At 44.4% G+C, this 25008-nt stretch overlaps 11 protein-coding genes across 11 annotated transcripts; 4 read left to right on the forward strand and 7 right to left on the reverse strand.

Moving 5' to 3' along the window:
- Positions 1 to 658: 658 nt before the first annotated feature.
- Positions 659 to 3197, reverse strand: L199_008119 (uncharacterized protein; the record flags this gene model as incomplete). Its single annotated transcript, XM_064893802.1, has 8 exons — positions 659 to 948; positions 1021 to 1481; positions 1545 to 1939; positions 2035 to 2116; positions 2242 to 2388; positions 2497 to 2626; positions 2708 to 2954; positions 3075 to 3197. 8 exons carry the CDS (start codon positions 3195 to 3197, stop codon positions 659 to 661), a joined length of 1875 nt encoding a protein of 624 aa, XP_064749874.1.
- A 2289-nt stretch (positions 3198 to 5486) lies between these two features.
- On the forward strand, positions 5487 to 5891 carry L199_008120 (uncharacterized protein; the record flags this gene model as incomplete). Its single annotated transcript, XM_064893803.1, has 1 exon — positions 5487 to 5891. The coding sequence occupies one exon, from the start codon at positions 5487 to 5489 to the stop codon at positions 5889 to 5891; it is 405 nt and encodes a 134-aa protein (XP_064749875.1).
- A 137-nt stretch (positions 5892 to 6028) lies between these two features.
- Positions 6029 to 7362, reverse strand: L199_008121 (uncharacterized protein; the record flags this gene model as incomplete). The annotated part of the gene is made up of 3 exons (XM_064893804.1): positions 6029 to 6653; positions 6742 to 6973; positions 7095 to 7362. 3 exons carry the CDS (start codon positions 7360 to 7362, stop codon positions 6029 to 6031), a joined length of 1125 nt encoding a protein of 374 aa, XP_064749876.1.
- Positions 7363 to 7682: 320 nt separating this feature from the next.
- L199_008122 (uncharacterized protein) lies at positions 7683 to 8669 on the forward strand (the record flags this gene model as incomplete). The annotated part of the gene is made up of 4 exons (XM_064893805.1): positions 7683 to 8034; positions 8106 to 8224; positions 8288 to 8385; positions 8453 to 8669. 4 exons carry the CDS (start codon positions 7683 to 7685, stop codon positions 8667 to 8669), a joined length of 786 nt encoding a protein of 261 aa, XP_064749877.1.
- Positions 8670 to 9172: 503 nt separating this feature from the next.
- L199_008123 (uncharacterized protein) lies at positions 9173 to 9630 on the forward strand (the record flags this gene model as incomplete). Its single annotated transcript, XM_064893806.1, has 3 exons — positions 9173 to 9250; positions 9347 to 9429; positions 9510 to 9630. The coding sequence occupies 3 exons, from the start codon at positions 9173 to 9175 to the stop codon at positions 9628 to 9630; spliced, it is 282 nt and encodes a 93-aa protein (XP_064749878.1).
- A 361-nt stretch (positions 9631 to 9991) lies between these two features.
- Positions 9992 to 10344, reverse strand: L199_008124 (uncharacterized protein; the record flags this gene model as incomplete). The annotated part of the gene is made up of 2 exons (XM_064893807.1): positions 9992 to 10216; positions 10315 to 10344. 2 exons carry the CDS (start codon positions 10342 to 10344, stop codon positions 9992 to 9994), a joined length of 255 nt encoding a protein of 84 aa, XP_064749879.1.
- An 867-nt stretch (positions 10345 to 11211) lies between these two features.
- L199_008125 (uncharacterized protein) lies at positions 11212 to 13222 on the reverse strand (the record flags this gene model as incomplete). Its single annotated transcript, XM_064893808.1, has 6 exons — positions 11212 to 11627; positions 11688 to 11827; positions 11899 to 12334; positions 12416 to 12504; positions 12576 to 12764; positions 12867 to 13222. 6 exons carry the CDS (start codon positions 13220 to 13222, stop codon positions 11212 to 11214), a joined length of 1626 nt encoding a protein of 541 aa, XP_064749880.1.
- A 552-nt stretch (positions 13223 to 13774) lies between these two features.
- On the reverse strand, positions 13775 to 15310 carry L199_008126 (uncharacterized protein; the record flags this gene model as incomplete). Its single annotated transcript, XM_064893809.1, has 6 exons — positions 13775 to 13923; positions 14031 to 14472; positions 14535 to 14549; positions 14641 to 14842; positions 14924 to 15089; positions 15151 to 15310. 6 exons carry the CDS (start codon positions 15308 to 15310, stop codon positions 13775 to 13777), a joined length of 1134 nt encoding a protein of 377 aa, XP_064749881.1.
- A 924-nt stretch (positions 15311 to 16234) lies between these two features.
- On the reverse strand, positions 16235 to 18207 carry L199_008127 (uncharacterized protein; the record flags this gene model as incomplete). The annotated part of the gene is made up of 6 exons (XM_064893810.1): positions 16235 to 16280; positions 16353 to 16432; positions 16501 to 17138; positions 17207 to 17311; positions 17383 to 17961; positions 18066 to 18207. 6 exons carry the CDS (start codon positions 18205 to 18207, stop codon positions 16235 to 16237), a joined length of 1590 nt encoding a protein of 529 aa, XP_064749882.1.
- A 1262-nt stretch (positions 18208 to 19469) lies between these two features.
- Positions 19470 to 21742, reverse strand: L199_008128 (uncharacterized protein; the record flags this gene model as incomplete). Its single annotated transcript, XM_064893811.1, has 5 exons — positions 19470 to 19535; positions 19629 to 21126; positions 21208 to 21451; positions 21552 to 21637; positions 21708 to 21742. The coding sequence occupies 5 exons, from the start codon at positions 21740 to 21742 to the stop codon at positions 19470 to 19472; spliced, it is 1929 nt and encodes a 642-aa protein (XP_064749883.1).
- A 362-nt stretch (positions 21743 to 22104) lies between these two features.
- Positions 22105 to 24842, forward strand: L199_008129 (uncharacterized protein; the record flags this gene model as incomplete). Its single annotated transcript, XM_064893812.1, has 10 exons — positions 22105 to 22197; positions 22262 to 22388; positions 22450 to 22559; positions 22621 to 23078; positions 23158 to 23269; positions 23329 to 23458; positions 23527 to 23806; positions 23868 to 23990; positions 24073 to 24161; positions 24229 to 24842. 10 exons carry the CDS (start codon positions 22105 to 22107, stop codon positions 24840 to 24842), a joined length of 2136 nt encoding a protein of 711 aa, XP_064749884.1.
- Positions 24843 to 25008: the final 166 nt, after the last annotated feature.

Below are 25008 nucleotides of genomic sequence, written 5' to 3' on the forward strand. Positions count from 1 at the left end.
ATATTCTTTCTATTGAGTGAAATTACATCAAAACAGGATCATGATTCCCAACTCGAGTTGAGTGCCAGACTTTGGCTTGTGGACGTCTCTCCAGGTTCACAACAAGAAACGTACATGTCAATCGATTCACTCGCATCCAGCAGCTAAAACAATCACAGTGGATTTGTATTTCAGATGTTGATCAGATTCAGAATGACAAGCGCTAAATAACGGACAAGGAGAATAGACGAATGTATTTATATGACTATGGAAGAAGGGAATCCGTTGATCCCTATACCATTATAGCTTGTATAACTAGTCATATACCTTTACCACTTGTGGCTATCACGCGATGCATCTTGCTCTACATCCGGTTGGACTATCCCTTTCCATCTGACTTTTGCAACTTTCGCATACCGCATTCGTACCAAGGGTACCCTCACAATGTTACTGCGGTGCTGCACATGACCTGTGATTATGACAATACTCGAATGCATAGATAGATAGGCTACACGCATATGAGTGAGATAGATATATACGAGATGATTAATGGTGTTTGACATATATTAGCTATAGCTATATAAGATAAAACGACTTTCTGTTCTGACAAATACTTATACTAATACTTCAGGATGATAGTTTCAGAAAAGAGAGAAAAGATCTATTCGGTTCAATCCGTTTATACCGCAGCACCTTCGGATCTCTTTGGAGAATCAACGTATTTACCACCGTGACTTGGGTAAGAAGTAGCAGTCGCGATGATTGAAGGTGGCTTGGGCAAGTGTTTTTGGAAAAAGAAGTATCTTTTGATGAACCACGGTGCTGATACCGTAGCCTCGTGTCTGAAGTATTCGGAAGTTGGTACTGAGAACACTTGATCGAGCTCCTCCAGAGTGAGTTGTTTAGTCTCTCTGATGAAACAGAAGACCATGAACCATGCGATCAAGTTCAACCCAGCGTAGAAACCGACTGTAGCAGCCCATCACACATATACAGTCAGCGCAAAGTCATCTAGATGAATGTAGAATGATGATGACTCACAGGCACCAGTGGTGGTCATCACGGTTCTCATTCTAGGGAAGGTAAGACCCAATACACCGGCAAAGAAGTTGTTGATGAAGACAACAAAGGCCATACCCTGTTCTCTCTGGATGGTAGGGAATACTTCTGCTGAATATTGGAATGCCACTGGACCTTCACCGAGGGAATAACAGATTGTGAACAGGTAAACGAATAGAACTACTGGACCGACTCGTGAAGCTTGAGATCCTGACGTCTTGAGGACGGATAGACCCGCAGCCAGAAGGAAGATGCACATGAGAGGGAAAGTGATCAAACACAATCTTCGTCGACCAACGGTATCGATAAGGAACAAAGTGGGGATGGTGAAAATGACTTGGACCGCACCGTAACCCAAAGAGGCGAAGAGAGCTTGATCGTCGGTGTATCCTACATCGGTAAAGATGGTAGAACTGTAGAAAGAGATAATGTTGATACCACACCTACGAGATACATCACATCAGTGACGTTCTCGAATATGTATCTGTATATGCAGGTGTACTCACATTTGTTGGGCAAGCATGGCAGTAGAAGCACCGTAGTTGGCTCTTCTGATTCTAGGTACAGTAAAGATATCTCTCATTCGAGTAAAGTAGTTGGATCCTTCAGCAACGTGGATCTCTTCAAGGTAGATGACATAAGAGTAGTAGTAATCTCTAGCAGCGATGATAGGGTGAGCTCGAATTTTGAGGAAAGATCGGAAAGCTTTATCGTATTTCTTGTGTTTCATCAACCAACGGGGAGATTCGGGAGTAAGGTAAATACCACACATCAAGATGAAAGCTGGGATAAAGGCGGAACCAAGTTGAAGTCTCCATGCGATTCTTCCGGTGTCTTTTACGATACAGTTTGCAGCGAACCCAAGGAAGATACCGGCCACGACCCACAACTGCCAAAACATCTAAGGGATTTTCAGGTATTTCGTGAGCTCTTTCGTCTTTGTGATGAAGAAGAAAGGAAGGATCATCGAAAAAAAATGGGAGAATTAGAACTCACGGTGAGGGCACCTCTGACTCTAGCCGGGGCCAACTCGGCAGAGAAGATGGGGACAGTCGCGTTCTTGGCTCCGATACCGATACTATAGATTTGAAGGAGGTGTCAGTAAGGATTATAGGACCGCCAAAAGGTGAACGAGGGAAGGAGGTGAACTTTCTTCGATATGTGAGGCGGATGCGAGATTACAAGCAACATGTCATTACTCACCCCATAACAAATCGGATAGCGAACAATGTTTGCCATGATTTAGCGAAACCAGAAGCGATGGGAGTAGCAGTAAGACAAGCAGAGGTGAGGAAGATTTCACCTCGTCGACCAAGGTAGTGATTCAGAGGATCAGTGATGAAAGCGCCACTAGCGGGATCAAATTCGCCACGCGAAGGAGCGCATCACTGTCAGCGATCGTCACAGCGATGATGTAGCGGAGGTTGATTATAAGATTCTTGTAAGACTTATACTCACATGAGACCAGCAGTCAGGAAAATAATAGAGTTGACAAGACCGACTTTCCATTCGTCGCCACCAGAACCTGCGATACCGAACTCCTGAGGGAAAGAAAGGTTCGCACCGTTTGAACCGGTTTGATCCCAACCTGTTATTGGTTGTATAGGAGAATATCAGTCAACCATCTAACAGATATTAATCATGCTAATGTAAGCACAACATGACATACCTTGAGTGGCAGCACCAATGGCACAAAGACCAACGGAGAACCATAACATCCTTGGACCGTGCCATTTGTGATCTCGTTCATACTGTAGGGCAGCCACTTCATCTGAGGAAAGTCCAGGGATGTTGTGGAAGTTGTGTTGATCTCGAGCTACCAATGCTGCTCTACCGAAGAGATCGGCGTATTCGCCAAGATTGTGGTTGTTTGCAAATGCTTGAGCATCAGCTACTACTTGTTCGGGGCTATCCCTCTATTGACGAGAATAAGAATACCAAGGATCAGCGCGGCAGATCTTGGCAGTCGACTTTGATAGGATAAAATCCCCTATCTGTGGTCTGGGCAGGGAGAAAAGGAAGATCGATCCACTCACTTTAAGGGGATTGTGAATGACATGGACGGCTTGAGGTGTAGACTCTGGCTCATCATTAACATAATCATTTCTATTCTCTAGATGAGCATCTTCGGTCTTCGTAGCAGCGTTCTTTTCCGCCATATTGATAAATTATTGTTATTGATAATCAGTGAACCAATGAGATTCCAGTACGGTGTAAAAATGAGAAACAAAGGAAGGAATCGGGGGGCAACATTTTTAGTACCGATTTCCAAAAATGGAGCTATATATACATGTCGAGTAGTCAGAAAAGTGATCGGTTCTGGGGGGGAGGACGAAGGGGTGGAGGGGGACACCGTCCGAAATGCTAAAAGATAATTGGATCCCCTTCTTGCCCCGAGATGGTAAAGCTTAACACTCAGGATCCCAGAATGACCTCGGATGGGCTACGCACTGGGGCTCAGACCATCCAAAGGAAACTGAAGTACTGTCTGTGTCCGCACTGTAATTTATTTTTGTTTTCATATTTTTCTTAGCTCGCTCCTGAAGGCCAAGACGACAGGAAAGACGTCAGAGGCGCTATGTTAGCGTTAAATCACTAAGAACCATATGGTGCACAGGGACTGAACAAATACAAATAAAATGGCAAAATCTCGTAATCAGGGTCGTGAAACGTTGAAACCGGATACTTTAGCCGAAATAGCCGGCGGTGTGGGTCGACTCAGCGTGAGAACTTTTTCATATGTGCACGCCGACAGAACCGCAGGATACAGGGATATGCTTGCTATGCTCGTGCGAGGGCGACAGATGCCGGGGTCTGACCAATCAAACGCACCTGAAAAAAAATAGCACAACGACGATTCGGCTGGTCGGATTGTACTCTCAGGACAGCAAGAGCCAACAGAGATCGGGACGCGCAGGCAGTTTACTGATCTAGAATGTTTGAGGAACGACGTCAAACAACTTGTCCCTTCCTCTTTCCTGACCAGTAAGTCATCTGCCATCCCAAAAGACCTATTCGGTCACCCCAGAAATACCACCGAGGAACGTCCAAAATGATCATCGATGTTTCTCGTTTACGCGTTACGAGATGAATAACATTTGTATTTGCATTTGCGTAAATGCTAAGCATATCCGACGTGGTCTCGAGCAGAAGGTTATCGTAGGCGCCTGATCGGGGAAGGGAGCAGCTTCGCTTAAATTTTCAAATAGAGTGGGAATCCCTGATAACGGGGATGGGGCAGGAGGGTCTCCGGAACGAGCCGCCGAAATGTACCGTACTCCATTCAGTGTTGCGTCGTTCGCTTCGCGCTCTTACATCATCCGCGTGGATCGTGGTCTTATGACTACTGGGTATCAGGCGTGGAGTTGGAAATGAAGCAATTCAAAATAAATGTTTTTCGAAAAAGTCTATTTATGGTCAGCTGGTATTCGTCAACATCCCCGTGGAGCACTCTATGACCATCCATTCGGTAAAAGAGAGGAAGAACCAGAGCGATCGAGACGCGACCCAGTAGAGTAAAGCTTCATGACGATCATGATGATCTACATGTCATCATCCTTTCTTTTCATTGGAATGATCAGCAGACCAAATCAATGATTAGATTACAAATCGCACGACCTGCGAGTATCCATTCAAAAGCAATTGATTGGTAAGCCAAGACTTTAGTCGTGGAATATCTGAATGAATGTTCGAGTTCCTCCCCATCGAGTTAAACGCCCCAATCATGCTCCAATCCCATTCATCATACGAAGCTCGATTTGTTGGGACCTCGATACGTTTGCAAATACCAGTGGTATGATAATCCGGGCGAACTATCTCCCTTATCGTCATCATCATCAATCTCATTGATCCAAATCTCTCATACCCATTGGAAAGGACTCGATTCGATCATCCGTCGATCATCGGTTTGGCCTCAATTCAAATCACATGACTACTCGTGTTCTACATTTGCTTTCCTGCAAGGATGTGTGTCGCAGTTATGGAGATTGCATTAAATGATTCTGAATATATGTGTGGATGGCGTCACGAAATGTTGTGTACAAAGGTTGTTGTTCTATCAAGAGGAATTGCCGATGATCCTCTGATTGAACAGCTCAATCCTTTGTTAAGCGGTGTCACGTTTCGTTCGATGGTCTTTTGTTGAGTATGTTCTCGCTTTAGGGACTTGGACATGAGCACAATGGATAGAGTCATTCGAGATGGAAATGGAGGGACGATAGTCCGCTATAGCATCATCATCTTTGACTCCTAACATCACGAGTAGGAATTGGGGGCAAGAAGGGACGGACGGGACAGGGAGGGGACGAGGGGAAAAGAAGGTCGGGGGAGACAAGATATATAAAGCGTACTGAGAAGTTGAATTCTCTCTTTCTCAACCTCCTGAACCCTGCTTGCTTGTAGATATTTCACAATTTATACTCCCAACAAGAAATACGAACGTAGACAACATGACCAGTGAAGGTAACACAGCCTCATCTACAAACACTGCATCTTACGCTCAAACAACTCATCCTAACGATCTCTTCGAATCTCCTTCATCCGAGAACCAAGACTTTGCCTCCCATTCTGCTTTATGCAAGAACATCGCCATAGCAAGAGATTACGCGAGGTCTTACCAGGACCTCAAGGATGCTTATGCTGAATCGAGCACTCTTGAAAATGCTAGATCGAAGCTCATCGTATCTCTCACTGATGTAAGCCAAGCTCGAACGATATCGGGGGATTCCTCTATATGTATGGCTTGTACTGCGCATCTTACCGATCGAGGCGCGGAGTGGTACAAGGGCAAATTGCAGACTGATCTATGGGAATTGGAAAGTGAAATTGCACAAGTGGGATTGAAGCTGGAATAGCACTACCTTGACATGTTACTTTTCATTCTCCTTTGGGAAACCTAACACTGATGACGTTTTTGGATTCATTGCCGCTGTAGATGATACTGTCATATGGTACCATGCATATAACGTGATGAAATAGTACATATCCGATCCTAGAAAGATACCACCTTAGCCTTAGATTGATGCTGTAGTTGCCCTTTCTGTCCGGGCATCTTCCTAGCTGTCAAAGGTAATTTCTCCTCTTCCTGATGTTGCTGTTGACCTTGACCTTCTCTCTGACCTTCAGGCGGACCTTCGTATCCTCCAGGTAACCTCTCACCCAGGTCGCCCGTTATCGGATCGACCTCTCTCAATCTCTTCATGGGTCTCTCACTGTTTCTTGCTGGTAGATGTTTCTTCCTCTTTCCCTTCGCATTGTTAGAACCTTGAGATAGATTTTCTCTGGATTCTACCATAAAATCATCTTCGTCCGCTCCCGCACCTTGACCCACGCCTAAGACTATCTCCCCCCTTTTCCTGTATTCGCCAGGGGCGTCTGCCGACGAGGAGGTCGCTTGACGCCTTGGATCATCGGGACAGTCTTTAGCACGATGTTCGACTGATTTACAGACCTTGCAGCATCCACCGTTGACGTAGATCCCCTTTCCGCCGTTGGAGGGACATCCAGAAGATAAGTGGCCAGTACCCAGGCAGATGTAACATGTTGCGAATGGTGTGGGGTTGGTAGAATCGATAGGCTCAGGACAATCGTGCAGGGAATGATCATTTGAATTGCATCTATGGCACATGATTTCATATCAGTCTGACCCTCAAGTCTATAGCGAGCGTTGAAGGGAATAAGTTCGATTCATGTTGTAAAACTCACCGATAACATTTGCCTCCTCCTGTTACTTGAGAACCAGCTTTCCCACCTTTTCTCTTCATCCCGCCATTTCCTTCTCCTTCTTCCCCTGGTGCAGCGCCTAGCAACACATTCGGACAATCTTTCGACGCATGTCCAACACCCCGACATGCGAAACAGGTTACATTGGCATTTCGCTGTTCGTTCCTCTTCTGACGTCGTTCTTCAGCATGTTTAGCAGATAATTTGGCTCGTCCTAAACACACATACAAAAGATAAGTCAGTATCCTACGCATCCTATCATATAGCACATGCTCTTGCAGATTGTAATATGAGGATCGATGTGGAAAGTTATAACTCGGAAACTTATGACTCACTGGATATACCTTCATCCTTCCCCCAAGTACTCTTCTTTGCATCAGGACCTTTCTTCTCTCCTATCGCTATCCTCTTGCCGGTCTCATCTTTCACCCTTTCCCTCCCTCTTCGCTTCTTCTTCTTCTTCTCGATACCACTAGCCTGTCCCTCGCCCGCGGTGGCGTTGTTAGATGTGGAAGGGCCAGCTTCGGTCGATTGCTGAGCTTCTTCTGCGGCTGACTGGACGAATTTCTTTCGACCCATTCCGATTGATGTGAAACGAGCCATTTTGAGTCAATATAGTTGTAAGATATAGTCAGCTGTGATTGAATCGAATCAACGCTAGTCTTGTCGTAGCGATCTGTAGTATGCGTCAAATGCGATGAAGAGAGTGTTGTGAAGAATTTGGCGGCAAATCAACACCAAAACAAAGCTCTTCTTCCAACTTTTTCAGATACCTCGAGGATTATCACGTGACAACATCGTGCCTGACTGTTCGATGCATGATCTCTCGACTTTGCTCTCGTCAACGATATCCAAATGCAAAAATCTATGAAATTCGTTCATGAATATTAGCTTTTCGCATTCCATATAGTACCTCATCAATTATGCGTCCAAACATCGTCCGATCCGCCATCCGAGCTGTACCTCGACCTACGGCGTCTGCTTCCGTTCCACCTCTGGTATTGCCCCTTGCCTCATCTTCGCTTACCATCCGAACATTCTCCTCGACTCCTCTATCCCTAAAGAAAAACAAGGGTCCCAACGTCAAGACACCCAAGCAGAAGATCAAGGTTGTGGAAGATGATGAAGCAGGAGCGAATGATGATCCAGGTGCTGGCGAGGTAGTGATTGCTGAAGTCCTCGAAAAGACTCAGGGGAAGATTGAAAAGGCCGTTCATTGGGCTAAGGCAGTTATCTTCGAGGGTGTTGAGAGGGGACGAGGGAGAGTGACTCCCGGTATGTCAATCGCTGCTTTCGTGAAGGTTCACAGTCTGTGATGAGTTATACTAATGCATGGTGCGATATAGCTCTACTTGATTCTGTTAGAGTACAACTACCGGATAGTCCTGGACAGTGTCATTTGAATGCGGTAGCTTCCATAACGACAAAGGGTAATGCACTGTTTGTCGAAGTCTGGGATACGGATGTAAGTACTCAAAGATCAAGCGTTTGAAAGACATCAACTGATATACCACGATTGCACGATTAGGCTACTAAGCACGTCGAATCTGCTATCCACCAGGCCAACTTACCTGGTATATCGCCTCAAAAGACCGGAGCTAATACGTTGAAAATACCTGTCTCAAGGTGAGTCAAGGTCGTCATTGGATGTCATCCAGCTGAGTTGTGCTTGCTCAATCGTTTCCTAAACTAGGCCAACAACTGAACAACGTGCCGAGATACTAAAATCCCTAGCGAACACCGTCGAAGCTGCCAAGCAGCAAATACGTATGGCCCGAACGGACGGTTTCAAGCATCTCGGTGGAAGGAAGTCGAACGGTACGGATGAAGTTCAGAAATTGGTTGACGAGGCTAGTAAAGAGCTGGACGGACAGATGGTACTGGCAAAGAAAGAGTTTGAGAAGGCATAGGATAGCGGTAGAGATAGAGCATAAGTCGTGTCTCATTGCATTGCATAGCATAGCATTGTGTCGGTTCTCTTGAAAGGGAGGTCGCCGTATATGCTTCTGACGATGCAGAAGGAAGCGTTCGAATATCCAAACTGACATTCTGGACAGCGAAAAGAGTACGTTAAAGTCGTGTATTGTATAGTATACGTTGATGGTACCTTTTTCAACGCCTTGGCCACATTTGATGGATATGACAACACTGATTGGACTCATCTGGTGGAGCGACCTCCTTTGACAACGACTTTCACCGAATAGGAGCATGCGTGATGTCAAGTTTGCGTCATAGCAACATAGCAACATCTGCAGGAGGAAGTGAACTGCTTTCAGAGATGGAGGGTTGAAAGATATATAAGACGGCCAAAGCTGAGTAGGGGACTGGATACTGACGCAACAACGAACAACGACCAATAAACCCAATTGATTCTTGAGAATGACTACTCTTTGATCAGACATACTCATACATCATGCACGGCTCAACAACTGCCACTCGAACGACCTACCATACCTCCCACAGACAGAACCGAATTCGGGAATTGAAGAGTGTAAGTTGGAGTTTCTTAGATTTCATCGCGCCTATGTATCCAAGTAGACAGCATGGGTTGCAAAAGCTGAATATGGTAATACAATTATATGTATAGGCAATTAACAATCCTCGAACCACCCATGCGGGAAGGAATCACGCTCAACATGAACTTCATTCCATGGGTGTGAAGTCGACTCAGTGAGTTACTTACAGCGTTTCATATCGACGCACGACGTACAGCTGATATACTGTGATGGATTATACTCTCAAATCCCAAGTCTCGGAACGAGATTAAGACATTTCTTCCACCTTCCTGGTAAATCCCATGGACACAGGTCCACTCGTACGACCCATACTCCCTATAGTACCACTCATACTTCCACTCGAACGACTAATTAAAGAATCTGCTTGGAGGGATCAATATTTTTGATTTGATGTGAAAGAAGTACATGTCCTGTCTCCTGAATGTGAATACTGCTGTAAAATCAAGATCATCCGTAAGTATGAAACCGAAATCGGATACGAGTCAAGGGAAAAGGAAGGAATGGCGTATTTCTCATGAATGAAGAAGTGATATAGTGTGGTAGTTGTATATACTGTAGTGCCTGACGAAACTGTATACGAGATGCACTGTTTTATATCTACGATCACGGGCTGCATGTAAGACGATATTTCAAACTGCCAATCTAAGACATGACATCGTGACACTGTATTCCGATCACATCTCATGATCACTCATGTCTTCCCAAGACATTGTGGGTCAGATTATTTGCCCCCCTGGAGCAGGCGTAGGAGGAGGCTCTCTAGTCCCATCAGTCTTTTGAGAAGCGACATTCACATTACTATTATTCCCGGCCACTTCCCAAGCATACCAAGTCGCAGCTTCCGTTCGACAATCTTGACCTCCGCAAGCGGAATTCGCATTCGCCGAATAATAATCGCAGGAACCTTGATTGCATGAAAATTTCGTTTGTAAACTCAAGTTCTACACCACAGCCGATACAGTACAGTGCAGTAAAGTCAGTGCGATGTTATGCAAATACTTAATGTTCCATATGAGTTTAAGGTCCTGATTGGACTCACTGGTGCTCGGGAGGAATTATTGCTAGACATTTCGATCAAACGTTATGATATCGTCCTAAGTTAAAATCGAACAATTTGAAGTTTTATTTGAAGACTGTAGCTGAGTTACTTAAATTTTGATTGATGAAAATTCAAGTTAGAAGGGTACGAGATCCTCCCTGATATATATATGCTACGACCGACTGAACTGGATATGGACATCATTTCCATGCGATTCTCGACTCGACAGCAAGCTGTACATGCCCGCGAGCCACTTCCCTCCGCTCTGAGGTCCGAAAAGAACCTCGTAAGATTCCTCAAGTGCCCTCCGACTCCGATCAATCTATACTGTAGACTGTGGCAACGAATTCTCTCGTGAAAAGAGACGATGATAATCCAGCGATAGACGCATCCTCCTGGATGAGTGAATCATACGATCCTTTGTGTTTCTGAGTTTCATTTCGGCAATCAGAACAAGAACGAATTTGTCGAATGATCAGCAGCTTCGCAGGTACAGCGGATGGCCTTTCACCGCTTTTGACGAGCGGCATTCGATGCTCACATCCTTTCTTTGTCCACTCCGATGATATCCGCACGTTCTTATCTTACGATCTCGGAATTACCGTGTTTAATCTTATCTGTCAGTATAACGAGCGTCATGAAGACATCGGAGATGACTTGGAAACCAGAAGTAGACAGACAACTCCAATCTTAACTGCAGTGACGTTCGATTCAACTCTTTCAAATTTACTGTTCATGATAACATACGTCATCGTGAGTGAGTACAGTGTGATATCCAGGTTGAAGACACAATGTAGCATTGTTGGTATCAATAAATGATGTATACAGTGATCAGTAACGGCCCATCGTCAGAATCCGAGATGCAAGAATATACACAAAAAGACTAATCTATAGTTATCATATCTCCTTATCCCACCAATCACCCCAACTATTTTTCCTCCCCGCATCATTCCCCAATCTCTCATCTCTTCTTCTCTGTACCTCCTCTTCTTCCGGTTCATCCTCACTCCAATCATCATCACCATTGTTATTATTGTCCCAACCTTCAAAATCGTCTCTTAACCTCTGTGTCCTCTCTTCTTCCGTCTCCTTGTTCTTCCCAAGCTGAGTCAAAGGGACTTCTGCCGATTGTCGATCGATAATCTGCTGGTGTTCATGTTCATGATCGTTCTGAGGTGTCGTGGTGTATCGATGAGAGTCCGATGCAATCAACGGCGAAGTATCGTCTGATGATATAGGTTTTCCATAGGCGTCTAATTCGACGGTTGAAGCCATGGATTTCTGGTATTTATGGTACGAGTACAAAGCGATACCTGTCCAACACACAATCAGGTTAGGCATACAGAAGAGGATAGTGAAAGCTGATGACTTACCACACACTGTAATTACCACACCGATGATGTTCAATCCCGTCAACTGATCCCCAAATACCCAAGAGGAGATGGATATCGTCGAGACTTCCTTGAATATACCGGCAATCGAGAGAGGTACCACACCAGCTCGTTGGATGATACTACAACATCGTCCATTGAATAAGAAAACAATCATTCGATATTGGATGGAATAATGGGAATGGTCACTTACAAATATTCACTAGCGACCATGGCAAAAGCTATTGCTCCTGGTAAAACAATCACTCCCATAGTCTTTATAGCCTGAAACCCCACAAAGAAATCGCTCGACAAGATATCAAACCAACCTTCGACTACCATACTGACTAACGCCAACGTAACAGCCATCAAGGGCGCAAGCCAGAAGATGGTCGCAAACGGATTACTTAAACCCATCCCTTTCTTGTGCATGACCAATTCCGTTAACGCCCATCGTAATCCTCCCAAGCCAGACGCGGTGAACACCATTATGATTCCTGGGATCGATACCGCGGTAGTATTGAAGACCATACAGAACACCCCGAATGATATTAGAGTGATCACTGAGATGAGTCGGAGGGAGTAGGCTTCGAGCTTGAATGTGAATGCGAAAAGGAGTACGAAGATGAGTGTAGATGATTTACACATTGCTACGATACCACAGTTTTAGCTCGAGATCGATCATATGAATGTGAGAGATGGTATGATTGTCAGATGGGCGATAAACTCACTATATAGACTGAGGGTGATGGTCTTCAAACTAAGGTTTGATAATCCTATATCACCTCCCGTAGCAGCAGCGGTAGGTAAGATCTTAGTTCTATGGACCGAGTAGTCAGCGTCAGCTTCCCATCTTGTCGGTCTAGTTCAGTCACGATGCTAGCTACTTACACATATTCCTTCCTCGTCGGTCTCTCCTTCGGTCTGAACCTATCCGCGAGTGTCACTCTGATCAGAGCTGCTAGACCGAACTGTACGACCATATGACAGCAGGTGACAAATAAGGGATAACTAAACCCATAGTAATTTGGCGAGAACATCCATTTATTGTATAGTGATAATAGAGTAGCAAATGTATACCTAGTCGAGGGAGAGTCAGCACATACCTTCAGTATCGGTATACGTGAAAGAGGTACAAGGGGATGTACGATCAAGTTGAGCCGTAGATTTCACTAAACTCACCAGGATAGGATAAACATCCCCGTTATAATGACGTTCTTCCACCACAAAGCCTTCTTCATCTCCAACGTTGCATGTCTATGACTCTCATGGCCTGGTTCCACCCCGACCACCCCTAAATCACCTTCGTCCTGATTCTGACGGGGTCGAGCATATATCAACCCCTCTTCCTCTTCTTCTTCATCGTCCCCGCCTTTGAATTGTTTTACATACGGTGGACCTGAGCTATCTTCGTAGGCTGGCGGTACATCCGGTGTGGCTGACTGCGAGGGGGGTGAAGATGATGACTGAGGATTAGGAGAAGCCGAGAGTCGATGAGGAGGACGTGAGGGTCCCGCTGAAGAGCTGACGTCGTTCATTCTTGAAGAGATCGCAGACCAGAGTAAACTGGTTGATGAATTGAGCTCGACAGTATTGATATGAGCATGTGCTTCGCTTCAAGTGAAAAGAATCAAATACGGTCTGTAGAGTATTTGACGATGCAGTCGCCTTCCCACGAGAAGGACACCAGACTGAGATATCTTATCAATCCTTTTTCATGTTTTTGCTGGTCAGTCGCGTTACACTCGTATGGTGTACTCGTACTCTCAGTGCGGGGCGCCGTTGACTCATAAAACCGCAAATGGCAGATTGGCAGATTGGAATGAACGTGGGTTAAAGTACTTCTTGATAGGCAGCGTTGGGCGAGCTATGCCTGTCTTGTGTCAGACCGAGGAAGAAGATGGTAATGCATGGGGAATAGTAGTAATATGTGATCCAGAAGCAAGGTGCCAACACAAAAAAGGGCTACTGTCCGCGCCGCCGTTGAAGCTATGGATAGTCTAATTCTCTATTGTCTATCTTTCTACTTTTACAATAATCTACAGCCTTTTATATCTCTTGTCTCTTGGCGTCTATAGGTTCGCCGATCTTCATTTGGGATGAGCAGCATCGTCCTGGGCGATCGCTTGGTATTCGTGGAAATCAACGTATCCTTTAGGTCCAGGACTGTAGAAAGTATCTCGGTCGTACTTCTTCAAGGGCCAATCATTCTTGAGTCGAGCGGGTAAATCAGGGTTGGCTATGATGAACAAAGTTCACTAGTCAGTTTCTGGTTTACCCTATATGGCAGATAGGTGATATATTATATCTGATATATTTGATGGAATGTCAGGAAAGCCAACTTACAGATGAAATATCGTCCAAAGGCAATCAAATCATCATACTTATCCGCATGTTCCTTTGGATGTCCATGGTCACCAGCATATCCACCAGCTACCATGAAAGTGATTCCAGCCTCAGTGGTGATTCGTCGGATGTCATCAAGAGTATCTTCCTTGACCCTCTCCTCAGGGGGTACATCGCTATTTCCCGCGGTTCTAGAGTCGATCGCATGGATATAGGCTAGTTTAGGTTGAGCGTCGACGATGGTCTTGGTCCAAGGGATGAAAGTGTCCAATGGTTTCTCTTCCCTCATTCCTTGGAATTTACCAAATGGACTCATCCTGATACCGACTTTCTCTGGACCGATCGCCTCACACACGGCGTTGAGGACTCGCAAAGGGAATCGGAATCGGTTTTCGAGCGAGCCACCATATTGGTCTGTTCGCTGGTTGGATACTGATTGGAGCTGAATTCAATTGTTGTTCGTTAGTACAGACTCTACAACGAAGCTATTCACGATGAACTTACGAATTGATCGAGAAGCTATGTAACCACGGAACAACAATGACCGTGAAATTATCAGTAATCATTCTTTCATACCTCAAACGAGCAATTAAGGGTTTGAATTACTCACATATCCATTAGCACCATGGATCTCTACACCGTCGAACCCGGCCTCAATTGCAGCCTTAGCAGCATGGGCATACTCATCTACTGTCCTATCGATATCCTGTTCGGTCATAACGTGTAATGTGGGTTTTGGACCTTCGGCAGTGGGGTCGGGAATATCAGAAGCAGCGTAGATGACAGGTGCAACTTGTGGGTTGGCGACTCGGCTGTGTATACACAAACGAGTGAGGATGCAATGGTCAACTAAAGCTTGGCTTGAGCAGCAAGAACGTATAATATTGACTCACCCTAAATGCCATAATTGGACGACGATCTTTCCACCTTTGGAATGGACAGCATCGGTGATCTTTTTCCATCCTGCGATTTGATCTTTGGTATATATACCTGGTACACCATCGTATCCTCTCGCAGCGTCAGAGATGAAAGTGGCCTCGGTGATGATAAGACCACCATCTGCACAAATGTCCAAAGTTAGCGGACTGTCGTCAAGAACAAGAAGTCATGATGTACTCACCAGTAGCTCTCTGAGAATAATATTCTGCAGCATATTCACCAGGTACACCCGTACCCTTTTCAGCTCTGAATCTTGTCAATGGAGCCATGACCACTCGATGTTTGAGATCGAGTGATCCAGCTTTAAGAGGTTGGAAAAGTTTGGAATTTTGGATAGTCATGTTGACGTCTTTGCTTTTTGTTCAAAAAGATTATCGATATAAAATGAGAAATAGGATAAGTATTTATTCAAGCAAGACGGGGATGATAGAGGTTAAAGAATCAAGAATCACTTCATCAATCTGCATTAAGTATATATATATCTTGTTGATACAGTTAAACCCCTCCACATCAAGAAATGTCAAGCTGATTAATAATCATCTCAGCTCTTTTCCACTATGATCATGATCATGATGATAATTACAACATTTCAAGGAAGATCGCCGGAGACAAAGATTACCCATTACGGCCGAGTACCGTTTTTCGCGGAATATGATGACCACTGGTGTTGGAATAGGCACTCCACCGGAAAGGATGTAAAAGAAACCACGTGATAAAGTGAGTGAGTCACCGGAACACGGCGAATGGGATATGGAATCGTGAAGAATAAATGAACAAGCCTGTCTGACGCTTAGACATGTCTGACATTCGATCAGGCAGGTTATCGTTAGATGACTTTTACCCAGTTACTGCGATTCAGTCAGCACGTGGAGAAGTTAGGTCAAAGGGATGGGAAGGGCAAAAAGAAAAGAGTCCATAGATCGGGAGAAGAGATATACACGTATTTTCAACGATCATAGACTTCGCCAAAGAGCTGTAAGTAGACTGCAGCGCTCGTCTTGCTTTCAACGTAGTCCAAGGTCAATAACGTATTTATCTATGAATGCATTGAGAAAAAAGGTATATTTCGTATGCTGAAATCATTTGATATCTCTATATCAATGTATATGTATTGATACAACTCTTCTGATTATTGTAATTTGTCCTTCTCCATTATATGTGTACCAATTAACCCAAAAAACATAGTAAAACCTATCATTCCAAATGTACGTGTAACAACGGTATAGAGATCCAAATCCAAATGGTGGCAACGTTTATTACCAAGATTATTCATTGATATCAATATCATCTCCTTTATAACCGAATCCTGGCCTACAATCAATGGAAATCAAGATCTTAGCTTGTGTATCGGCGTGATGGAGACTATTTTGTATTGGTACTCACCACATGACCATAGTATGTAGATCATCCACACCTTCATCATTAATCGTAACACCTTCGGCATTCGATATTATACCTCGTTTCTACAATTGACACAGCCAAATCAGCTCATATCCCTTGTTCCCGACCTCCGTGATGAGGTAGAACTTACAAGACCCATAGTCACTTTGATAGCTGGATGAGATACTTTGTAATTCTCCAGGGTCTTATCGTCATCAATCAATTTATAATTACCCGCTTTAGACTCTCGTTGATGTATCAACCTAATTATATTTCTAGCTGCTACTTCAGATTGGTAATATGCCGTATGTCCAGCTTGGATGGCCCCCGTTTCTGCACAATCACCACACGCAAATATATGGGATAAATCCTGCTGTTCTCCCTCTCCCTGTTCGTCTTCATCGGAGTCGGCAGACGAACGATTTGTTCTGGTCGAAGAGGTGTATTCAGAAGAAGGCGGAGTCAAGGGCATAGACAAATTCAAATTGTTCATTCTATCTTCTACCGATCCAGAGTTTCCTTTCTTGTTCAAGGCGTGAACTTGCAATGTGGGATGTACTCTGATTCTACCGGATTGAGGGCAAATGACAGAAGGGTTGACAGAAGCCATCAAGGCGATATGTGGTTTTTGACCGGTACATGGCAAAACCAAATCAGCTTCGAATGTTCTTCCATGGTCGGTAGTAACGATCTTCTTCTTGCCGTCGAGTAGTTCAGGATCTTTAGGCCAGGTCATAACTCGTTCACCAAGGACGACTTCAACCCCGAGTTTCTTCAGTTCTTCGATCACTGTACAGATAAATCAGTGTGATTCAGCACATATTCATTCGAGAGTAAAGGTGATATTGTGCACTTACGAGCAACGTGGAACTCGATTGGATATCTAGGCATAACTCGTGTTCTCGAATGAAGCAGAGTAACTTGCTTGGAAGGATAAAGATATTTGAGATCGGACGCGAATTCTATAACATCACATCGCGATAGTCAGTGGATGGACGGGTAGAACAAGTGACGAGGGGCACAAATAACGCACGGATACCCATCGCTCCTGCACCAACTACAACGACATTTTGAGCCTTCTTCAACCTTTCTGCAGATTCCTCCATCCATCTCACACCATGTTTCTTCGTTCCACTTATATCCTCCAGCTCATCTTCCCCTTTCACTTCAGAGGAATGTATGATCTTTGACCAGACGTTTACCGGTGAAGGCATAGAAGCACCAAGGGCATAAACGCAATAATCAAATTGAATAGTTTCCTCCGGTCCATCGTATTTCCCATACGTATCAGGAGAATGTGAACATCTAGGTTGTTGTTTCGATTTATCCAAAGTTGGTCTAACAAATGTCACTGAATGAGCTGTCAAGCCGACTATGGATCCTTGGATGAACTGGTGTCTTGATTTTTTACATGTGGCGATTGATAATGGATCGGAATGATGGTCTGATCCGTCTAGTGTAGAGACGGATGCAGGAGGAGTGGTAGGTGGAGTCAAGGGTTTGCCAGAAGAAGAAGTAGAGGATTCTGCTTCATCGAATATATGTGTGTAAGGGATGTAGGCTTTGGGGGCGTGTTGAGGTAAGACAGCGAATCGAGGGAAGGCATAGAGATCTGAAGAGGAACAAGAGTCAGCAAAGTAGCTTTTGCCGCTTAACAGGAGAAGCAATTGCGGGGGGTATAGTGAATATGGAAAGTGAACCGTAGGTGAAACTCACGGTTGAAGTGAGAATTCCTATCGATCACAACTAATCTCCAATTAGGTGGTAGCGACTTTGACAGTAAATCCGCCGCTCTTTTACCCCCATACGCTACACCTAACACAACAACAGTCTTGAGTGGTCCACTGGTCAAGGTCATTGTGATGTCGATCGGCCGATGATGGATTTGTAGAGTGGGCGGGTGGGGGGAATAAACAATGTTTGTTCTGATGGTAGCTGGTTTTGTAGGTTTAAACTAGTACTGACTCCCAAGAAAGAAAGATCGGAAGACAACTTTTTGATTATCAATACGGGTGAAAGATGTGTGTAGCACACAGATCGACAAGGATAAAGAACTGATGCCTTGTTTATGAAGCTTGTATGCTTCTGATAGAGCTATTGATGAAATGTATCAGATAAAGAGCAAGAGAGAGTATGAGTGTAAGAGCATATATGAATTTGAAAGTGGAGCCGGGCAATCACGGGGTAGCACTCGGGTGAGTGAGATGGTAATGTGCTTTTTTTATCTGATAAAAAAATGAAATTTGAGCTCCTCGTCATTTTACCCTGAATCATCCCATCAGCCAATTAGTTACCACTTTCATACACGAAAGGGACATGGCGTCTAAATCCGAAAATGTAATGCACTCATCTAGCAGAAATGCAAAGCGCCTGTTTGCTCAATTGACTCCTTTTGGAGAGAGTACTCGAGCAATCAGATAAAAAGCAAGAACAAAGGAAAGGCCGGCCGAAATATGCTATCCGATATGGTAGAATGGTCGAGTGACAGATGAAACAACATTCCTTGCGAATACTGCTACGGTTTCAATCATTTGGACCGGCCGAAAATCTTTCCATCTGCTGGTGCAGGCGAGCTGAACACAGCGCTAAAAGTGCCCCTCTTCTCACATGTTCTGCAGTAACTAACCGCCATCAATTCAAGCAGAATGTTTGTTCCGGAGACCTATAGTGTTTAGCTTATCAGATAATCGGACGGCTGTGAATGTAAACGAGATATATGCAATATTGCCAAGATGAATTTGACGCCCCGCTCATAGCGGTCCGAAGTACTTCACATATCAATGTATCTATCATATCGGACAAGATGTACAAGTCAAGCAAACTGAAGCTGTACCCAACAAGAGATTGCCAAGAACATAGCATTTTCGGACACAAGATCGTCGATGGTGGAAGAGGTATGGGATCAATCCGATGACAGATGTGAACATTCGCCTTGCCTACATCAACCAAAAGCATGCGGAACTTTCGACCGAACCTGACAGACGCTAGCATCCAAGCAGTGGAAGCGATGTCAATAACGAGTCTCGCGTGGAAGCCAACGTGGTATGCAAAGATAGTACATGGTATATGACTTAAACTATAACAAAGCGATGAATTGGTGAATCATGTCTACTACCGACCTCACGCTCTAGCTTCCTTACGTTTCCTCTTCTCAATAGCCAACCTCTTCCTCTCGAGATTCTCTTTCTGCAAACACAAACATAAACAAGTCAGCTTGAAGTCGCAACCTAGACCCGAAGTCTGTTGTTATAATCTATTTGAGAAAGAGAAAACACTCACCTCAGCAGCCTTTTCTCTGTTCGAATATTGCATCTTCTCATACAACTTCGCTTTCTTATTACTCATCATGATCTTTCTCAAATCCTCTTCTCCACCTTTCTTACCAGCCTGAGACTTGGTAGAAGCATCCTTTGCGTTCGCTTTGATAGCTTCCTTAAGTTGGTTCCTGAATGCCGAGTGGGATATGCCATTCTGTTCAGCTTCTAATTCCGCAGCATGTAACAATGATACGTTTTCTGAATCCAATGACGAAGCAAGTAATGCTGGTGGGTATTTGCTCCCAGCCGGTTCTTCTTCATCTTCCACATCTTCATCTTCGGATACATCTTCTTCCTCGGGAACATCTCGTTCGATCGCATCTTCCTCTTGGTCTGCTTCCTCCTGAGCAGCAGTGATAGCTGCGTTCTGTTGATCTTCCAACCATGGTCTATCCAATTCGCCTTCGCCGTCCCAAGGACTCAGATGGGGAGGTAACAATTGACCTGGGTGGTATCCCTCCGAGGGAATGATTTTCTGTCTGTTGACACAATCGGCTACCCACTGAGGTTGGACCCAAGTCCATTTCCTACCGTTTTCCATCTCCCTCATCCTCTCCACGGTGATCGGTCGATCGATAATGACATGTGTGATCGAGTCGTCCGATGGAGTAGGCGAGTTCAACGAGGTGATGATCTTTCCGCCCATAGCTCTAATAACGAATTCCCAAGTTCTTGAAGAAGTCTCTCGCGAGAGGTAAAAAGTGTACGGCGAGAAGAGGAGATTCTGTTTCGAGGTCGAAGCTGCATTGGAAGATGTGGCGAGGAGAGAGTTGTACGTTGTCAAAGGTGCTGTAGCTACATCTTCAACTTCTTCACCACTTTTCGTAGGTCTTTCAACGAACTCTTCATCATCTTCTTCATTTCCATCTTGTTCATCTTCATCCATCTCCACGTCGGCATCGACATCACCAGTAGAAGCTTTGATACCTCTTATGGCTTTTCTTACAGCTTTCTTGGATACTTTTGAACTCTCCACACCCAAATTATCTTTCTTCTCTACCAACCTGAACGCACCGACTGATTCTCCCCTTTCGTCCAATTCCACATCTAACGGTGGAGGGTAGACCAGATTCTCCTCCGTGTAGAGTTTGAACAGGGTGAAACTTATCAATGTCCTGTATAAGTCCAAGAACGTCAAGAGGATTCTGAAATCCACATCGGTAGGAACATGTTGTTGGAACTCGTATCCCTCCAACCATCTAACTTTGACTACTTCACCTCCTTGACCTGGTACTTCACATTCGTAGTATATACCTTTGACGCCGAGGAATATCTTCCTCAGCGAGTTGGTTCGGATAGCCCAGACTTTCCATTCGGAGATGAGTCTCGAGCATTCAGCGATCACTGAGGAAGGTACGAGGGTCTTGCCTGGTATAGGATTGGTAGGAAGGGTTGAGAATAGATGAACGAGATTTAGAGGATCTTGGAGATCTTGTAAGGCGAGAGTGAACGTTGGATATCTGTGTGTATCATAATGTCGCAATTTAGCTATACACTTTGTACTTCTATACATAATTCTGATAAAGATACACCGCACTCACCTCTCTTTCACAAGATGATCCAATCTCGCCACAGGTTTAGCATCTTCGAGATTCTTCGCCAAAGCCCATTCACCTCTACCTAACGCTCTAGCCAATTTCTTAGCGAACGACTTATGTTCTCTGAACTTGACCAAAAGCGGCTCATGGAGTAGGTACTGTATATCTTTGTGATAGTAGAACGTAGCAGGGGCGGAAGAACCTTTGTTGGCTCGTTTCTTGTTGAGAGGTTCTCGAGGGTAGATACCTGTTATGATTACGACAAATCAGCACAAATGTATGAATGACAGCAGACGATAGATCAAGCATGGTGTTTCTTTATAGGTAGATGAGAATGCTCGACTTACCTTTGAGGATACATAGCCTTCTGAAATCGGACAAAGAGATCTGCAATTTCTTCAATGCTTGATTCCTCGTCACATAGTTCTTAGCGCTATTTGCACATTCATGTTACGATCAGCTTCATATTTCCCAACAAGAATTCATGGCAAAGCTGAACTCACGCTCCGGATTCTCCCTTTCTCTTGATCTTGGCCATTTTGTCCACTTGATACACTGGTTAACGTTACAAGATTAGGAAAGTACTGATTGCTCTTCACCTCTTCTATCCAGAAATCAGCAATATCGAAATAAACTTTTTTCAGCTGGTGGACATGAAATCTTCATCGCAAGGGTGGAGGCGGATGTCACCGCCCATCTTCTAATTATTTTCCCAGTTCTTTATGTCATTTTATCCCGATACACCACGTGGTCTGCTCAGAACAGACCTCCACTTCAAGATGTCTGTTTACAAGATTTCAACCATTTGCAGTTGCATCTGGCTCTTTGTACCGTCTTATCAATCCATGACCACTCAAAGAGCGAGTCAATGAGCAGTAGTAAAGCTCAAAGAGGCTCGATATGGCGAGACCATGTGATATCTGTGGATCTAGAAAATGGAGGAAAGATAAAGTGACGGGAAATGCAGTATGTGAAGAAGGTCATGTTCGACAGGTCAGTTCACTCGCTCTTCCATCTTAAAGCAACAGTATGATCTGATGCCCTAGCAACAATGTAGGACTACAGATCAGAGGTGCATGATATGGAGATTGGCGGACCTCGACATCAATTGACTCGAAGGAAGATCGGCACGAGGGGAACAAGGAGGAATAAGCGGAAAGAGGAAGGAAGGGCGAACCCACTTTGTAAGTTTGAACATCCAGCTGAGGGAGAAGAGAATTGGCGCAGCTGACATACGATGTATAGTTTATCATGGAGCTGAAGCTGAATACCTAAGGATACAAGCTCTACAATTGTTGTTGAGATTACAAGTTCAAGCTATATCAAAATTATGGTCATTACCTGATACTTTTGAGGTAAGCTCCCCAATCGTTGCTGATTATACTCTGAGCTTACACGACGGCCTTTTTTATAAAGATGATAGTCCGCGATTTGTGGGCATATCAATTATCATTATCAGCCTTACCGCCTTTACCTGAGTCTTCCGAATCGAATCAACAGCCCGATGCATCAACAGCGATAATTGACAAACACAGTCAACCCAGTCAATCAATAGATGTAGAAATGGTAGATCAACACCGGGATAGGGATAGTAAATCTGATGATGGCTCGCAGCCCGGTTCAGATACAGAAGATGAGAAACACGATGAAGGTTCTGACGATGAAAGAGGATCAGATATCGATCCGGAAATCTTAGAGAGGCTGGAACAGTCAGATGTAGAGGATACTGAAAGGCAGAATGACGATAGGTCAGGTGATGAGAATAGGAACAAAGGAAAGAGGAAAAGGAAATTGAGGATCTCAGACACGATCGTCACGCTTGTTATGGGTTTATGGATATTGAGAGTACCCTTCATGGCTGTAGATATTGAAAAGTGAGTCGAAGTCTGGGGCCACCTACCGAATCAACATGCAATGTTTTTGCTTATTATTATTGTCAATTGGATCCGACAGCGCAATAAACGAAATGAAAATCCCTTATGTCGATTTTTACCATACCACTCACCTATCTGAGGAAATGAGAAAACACATGAATCGGGATGTGATGATCTCCCTTTCACCCTTGGTCAGTCAGCTCAACTGAGTCTGCTGGGCGAAAGAAGCTGATATCTGATATTACTACAGAGATCGCCTTCGCCATCTCTTATACACCGATCATGTAAGAACCTCGCTCGAGCGCTCAATAAGAGATATGGTGTACAGATACCAGAGATGAATGTACATCCTGTCATTTGGAGGATAATATCCAATCTTGGTGGTACCCGTATGTTGATTTTCCTGTTTCTATTAGATAATCTTGATTGATCTTTGACAATTACGCAGCTACGACGTACACTCAAGTCATCCGTCTACTTTCTATCCTAGACATCAACTTCTCCCTGATCGAAAGAGAGATCCAAACGTATTTCAGAAAGACTCGTGGTCGACCCAGATCGACCTACCAATCCACCGACGCTTCCGACGAAGAAGAGCCAGAAAGTGATAGAAAGGAGATTTACGAACGAACTTTGTTATATCAAGATGTCGTTGCTCCTGAAATAGCAATAGTGAGCGCTTGGATAGTGATCATGAAAATCGTATATGGCTTAGATGGGATACCTCGGTGAGCTATCCCTTGTGCCTTTCTGAAAAAGTAGACATAGCTGATGCAAGGATGAGAATAGAGAAGCGCTCTTGAAGTCTGATTCGGCTATTGGGCTGCCTAGTTCTCAGACGTGGTTGGATGAATTGAGAGACAGGTTGAATGAGGGTGTATTGAAAGGTGGGAAAGAGGATATAGAGAAACAGTATGTCTCATCTTCACCATCCCTCTGGTGAACAGGGTAGAAAATGGTGATCAGAGCTCATGGATATTTCGAACGACTGTAGGTATTTCAACACGATGGACGCAGATGATATAGATATGTTCCTTGATAAAGCTGAGAGAATTTTGTTGGATCATCGAGAAGAGCCATCAGGTGATTTGATAAATCACATCCAGTCCTAGTTGATGATCGGGCTGATTGTAGTGAGATCCATCTTCAGATATCACACCATTTCCACTTGCCCCTCATGACCCAATTCCAGCATCGGACATCCCTCCAAACTCATGGATAACATTCCATCAAAAATCTGATAACTCCAACTCCACACGAATTTCACACAAACCGATCCAAGCCAACAGCGGTAATAACAAAACGCTTCCTTTGATGCCAGGAGAGAAAATACGGTCTTTTGCTGCTAATGATCCATTCTTGGAATTACCGAATGATCTGGAAGTGGTTATCAATGCCTCGAGTGAAGTTATAGGGTGGGATGTTAAGGATATACTCGGATTCGTAGAGGTTATTGAGAGGAGGTTGGAGAGACTTAGACCAAGGGATGAGAGGGGTAGGAAAGTGAGGGATGTAGAGGGTGAGGATGAGGGTGAGGGAGATGATAGGAGTAGGGGTAGAAGTAGGAGTACAACAAGAAGCGGGAGTGATAGTATGAGTAGAAGTGCTCTGATTAGATCAGCATCGAAAGAAATCAGACTGAAAAAGGTGGCAAGTCCGAATAACCTTAAGGCGAGGAGTAGGGAGCCGAGTCTGAGTAGGACAGCGAGCTTGAATAGAATAAACAGTAGGAATGGGATGAAAAGTAATAAGAGTTTTAGTTAGTATATATGTTGGGTCTGTTGTAAACATACGAGTCTGCATGATGCATATGAATGGTCTATTTTGTATATAGGGTATATCACAGTCGGTATGGTACAAGGTCCTGTGCAGGTCAATGAGCGGCATTGCCTGGATCTGGATATTGAATATTCTCTCCTCTGCGTCCTTG

This window comes from Kwoniella botswanensis, chromosome 3 (genome assembly GCF_036426115.1).
Source record: "Kwoniella botswanensis chromosome 3, complete sequence".
Classification (NCBI taxonomy): domain Eukaryota; kingdom Fungi; phylum Basidiomycota; class Tremellomycetes; order Tremellales; family Cryptococcaceae; genus Kwoniella; species Kwoniella botswanensis.